The 3,108-nt window shown below is 41.2% G+C and overlaps 1 protein-coding gene across 1 annotated transcript; it reads right to left on the reverse strand.

Annotated features, from left to right (window-relative positions):
* Positions 1 to 1,143: 1,143 nt before the first annotated feature.
* LOC117664007 (olfactory receptor 51G2-like) lies at positions 1,144 to 2,100 on the reverse strand. Its single transcript, XM_034414694.2, has one exon. The coding sequence runs from the start codon at positions 2,098 to 2,100 to the stop codon at positions 1,144 to 1,146; it is 957 nt and encodes a 318-aa protein (XP_034270585.2).
* Between the last annotated feature and the right edge of the window lie 1,008 nt (positions 2,101 to 3,108).

Consider the following 3,108-nt stretch of genomic DNA (forward strand, 5'->3'; position numbering starts at 1 on the left):
GTTTTGTTTAGAAGTGCGTCCACCTGTCTTGAAAAAGCAGAACAATTATAAGCGTAGGACTGTGCATTGCTATGGTGGACAGGGATGCATTTGTCTGCAATTCTTTAAACAAAATATGGCCTTTTCTGGGGAAGAAAGGCAGCTGCATAATCCCAGGAAGCTGCATAATCCCGGGGGAGGGGGGGAATGCAGCTGCCTTAAAGGTTTGCAAACAGATGCAGCATTCCTTTTTTCTGTGCTCTCCAAAATATATTTTTTTGCATTTGAATCCAAAATGCAGTGGTACAGTACAAGAGGGCAAGTTAGAATACACTGTCAGGTTTTCAGGCTGTCTTCAAATAAATTGCATCGCAAACAAAGTCTTTTATAAAAGAAACTTTCATTTTATTAAGCACAGCACTTTTTACACCGACTCGTTGCAGCCGGCACTGACGTGCTGCCCCAAAACCTCTCCTCTTCCTTCCCCCACTCCTCTGCATTCATTGGTCATCTTCCCAATCATTCACCCCTAATCTACTGCTCCAATTCAAAGAATTTCCCCCCTCCCATCCATCTCCTAGGGGACATTATCTCCAGAGAAAATAAGTAGGTGAAAGGCAACCGTCCCGTTGCAGACGCCTGCATTCTCCTTCTTATTCAGCACTAGGATAAATGCATCTTGGCGTGCTGACATCCACAATTATATGTTATTTGAAATAGGTGCTTTGAAATGGTGGGTTATAATCAGTTTTACCACTGGTTCGCATCATGCCCGGACTTTGCGCGTGATCGCAAAGCTGTTTCATATGGCTGCTTCCTTGAAGCTCATGGGCAACAGATCCCATACTGGTCCTCGAGGATTCTACTATTATTCCCTGCAGGAGAACCTGCATTTAAGGTGAAAAATTGGCCAAGAGTTTTATAATGAAGGCAGATCAAATGGGCATGAGACCAAGAGAAACTGGGCCTCTTTTAGAGAGGAAAGAAGAATCAATCAATGGAACCTTCATTTGGGCATCTATTGAGTGATGCAATGAATCAAAGTTCTATGGTAATAACCATAATCCAAGTCAGGACAGTACCTCAGTCAATTTGCTTCTGGACAACTCTCTATTTAAAGATGTCTTACTATATTCTCAAGATCTCTGGCACAAGAAACTAATTCTAAGAGGTCATAGTTGACTCTTTACTTTTCAGTAGACTTTTAAAGATTCTCATCCGAATTTGTTTGGTTTTTATACTGTATACAATGGGATTCATAAGGGGTGGTACTAAAAGATAGACATTGGCCATGAGGATGTGAACAACCGGGGAAGCATTTTTCCCATAGCGATGGATCATGGAGAGTCCAATCATTGGTGTATAGAAGGTTAGGACAGCACAGATATGGGAGATGCAGGTATTCAAGGCCCGGAAGCGCTCTACCTTAGAAGCAATACTTAACACAGTTTTAAGGATCATAACATATGACAAAACAAGCAATATAGAGTCAAGAACCATAGAAGACACCACCACCATCAAGCCATAGATGCTGCTGATTCTTCTGTCTGAGAGCACCACCTTCAGAATATCCTGGTGCAAGCAGAAGGAATAGGAGAGGACATTCATCCTTCCATACTCCAGACGCTTCAGGAGAAAGGAGGTTGGGAACACAAGTAAAGCAGCTCGAAGGGTCACTCCCACTCCAATCTTAATAACCATCTCATAGGTCAAAAGGCTTGTGTATCTCAGAGGGTTCCAGATGGCCACCAAGCGATCAAAGGCCATAGAGAGTAGAATACCAGACTCAATAATGGAGAAAGTATGGATGAAGTACATCTGGACCAAGCAGGCATCAAAATATATCACACGGTGATTGAACCACAGGACACTGAGCATGGTGGGCAAAGAAGCAAAAGATAAGCCCAGGTCTGAGAGGGCCAGCAAAGAAAGGAAATAGTACATGGGCTCATGGAGCGTTTGATCTGTCTTGAGGACAAAGAGGATGGCACAGTTCCCTGTAATGGCTATAAGGTACATGGAGCAGATAGGAAGGGAAATCCAGAAGTGGTGTTTTTCTAGTCCAGGAAAGCCTGTCAGGAGGAAAATTGGAAGGCTGTCAGTCTTATTAGAGGATGTCATAATGCTCTCCCAAGCCAGGTCTCCTGTAGTCTTTGATGTGTGCTGTAAAAAAAGAAGAAGATGAGAAAAAAAGAAGTCATGTGTTAAATGAGCAACTCAAAGATCCTTACTTCTTTAGCTGCCCAACTGAGACTTTTCATGAAATATATTAATTTGGACACATTACAAAAAGTAAAGTGGAAGGAAAGAGAACATAAACTGGGGAGATAAACTGAGATTCAAAGACCTGAAGGGACGGGTTGGGGACAGATCATCATGGAGGAAACCTATGGAAATCAAATGGAGTTGTTAAGAGTCAGACACCAACTTGATGGTACATAATCAATTGATTTATTACATTTTTATATTACCTGACTTCCAGTGACTCTAGGAGGCTGCAAAAGCTACACAAAATCTATTTTCTCAAACTTACAGTTTTTAAAAAAATATATTTTATTAACGGTGGCTTTATTACCCTTCATAACCATGCAATAACAATTTAAATTTTAAAAAGGAGAACAACAAAAATATATAATTGATAATTATATAATAAAATGAAGGTAAATGACTTATTAATTACAATTTAAGATTAAAAGATAGTAGTGGGCCAAGATTTGGGGATCACTCTTTTTTCCTCTTTCTGGATGTCTATTTGTCTCCTCTAGTATCTCCTTCAGAGTCAGTTTGGTGTGCTGGTGAAGGCACTCAGCTAGAAATCGAAGACTATGAGTTCTCCTTCTTAGGCACAAAGCCATCTGGAACCTCTTGGGCTGGCCTCCTCTCTCAGCCTCAGGAACGAGACAATGACAAACCACTTTGGAAATCTTGCCAAGAAAATGGCAAGGACTTGTCCAGGATCAGACACAATTCAATAGAAGAGAGGAAAAAAAGAGTACCTCCTTAGTTCTCCAGTAGTCCTGTAAGTTTCCAACAGCTCTCCAGGCAGTTCCTTTAGTATCCCATAGGAAGAATGTCCTCTATAAGACCTGGGAACCTGAAGGCACTCAAATTAGCTAGAAGATCCTTTTT

This window comes from Pantherophis guttatus, chromosome 5 (assembly GCF_059756535.1).
Source record: "Pantherophis guttatus breed Tessera chromosome 5, ASM5975653v1, whole genome shotgun sequence".
Classification (NCBI taxonomy): Eukaryota; Metazoa; Chordata; class Lepidosauria; order Squamata; family Colubridae; genus Pantherophis; species Pantherophis guttatus.

Coding starts and splice junctions, on each gene's coding strand:
- LOC117664007 (XM_034414694.2), bottom strand. CDS start 2,100: ATGACATCCTCTAATAAGACTGACAGCCTTCCAATTTTCCTCCTGACA.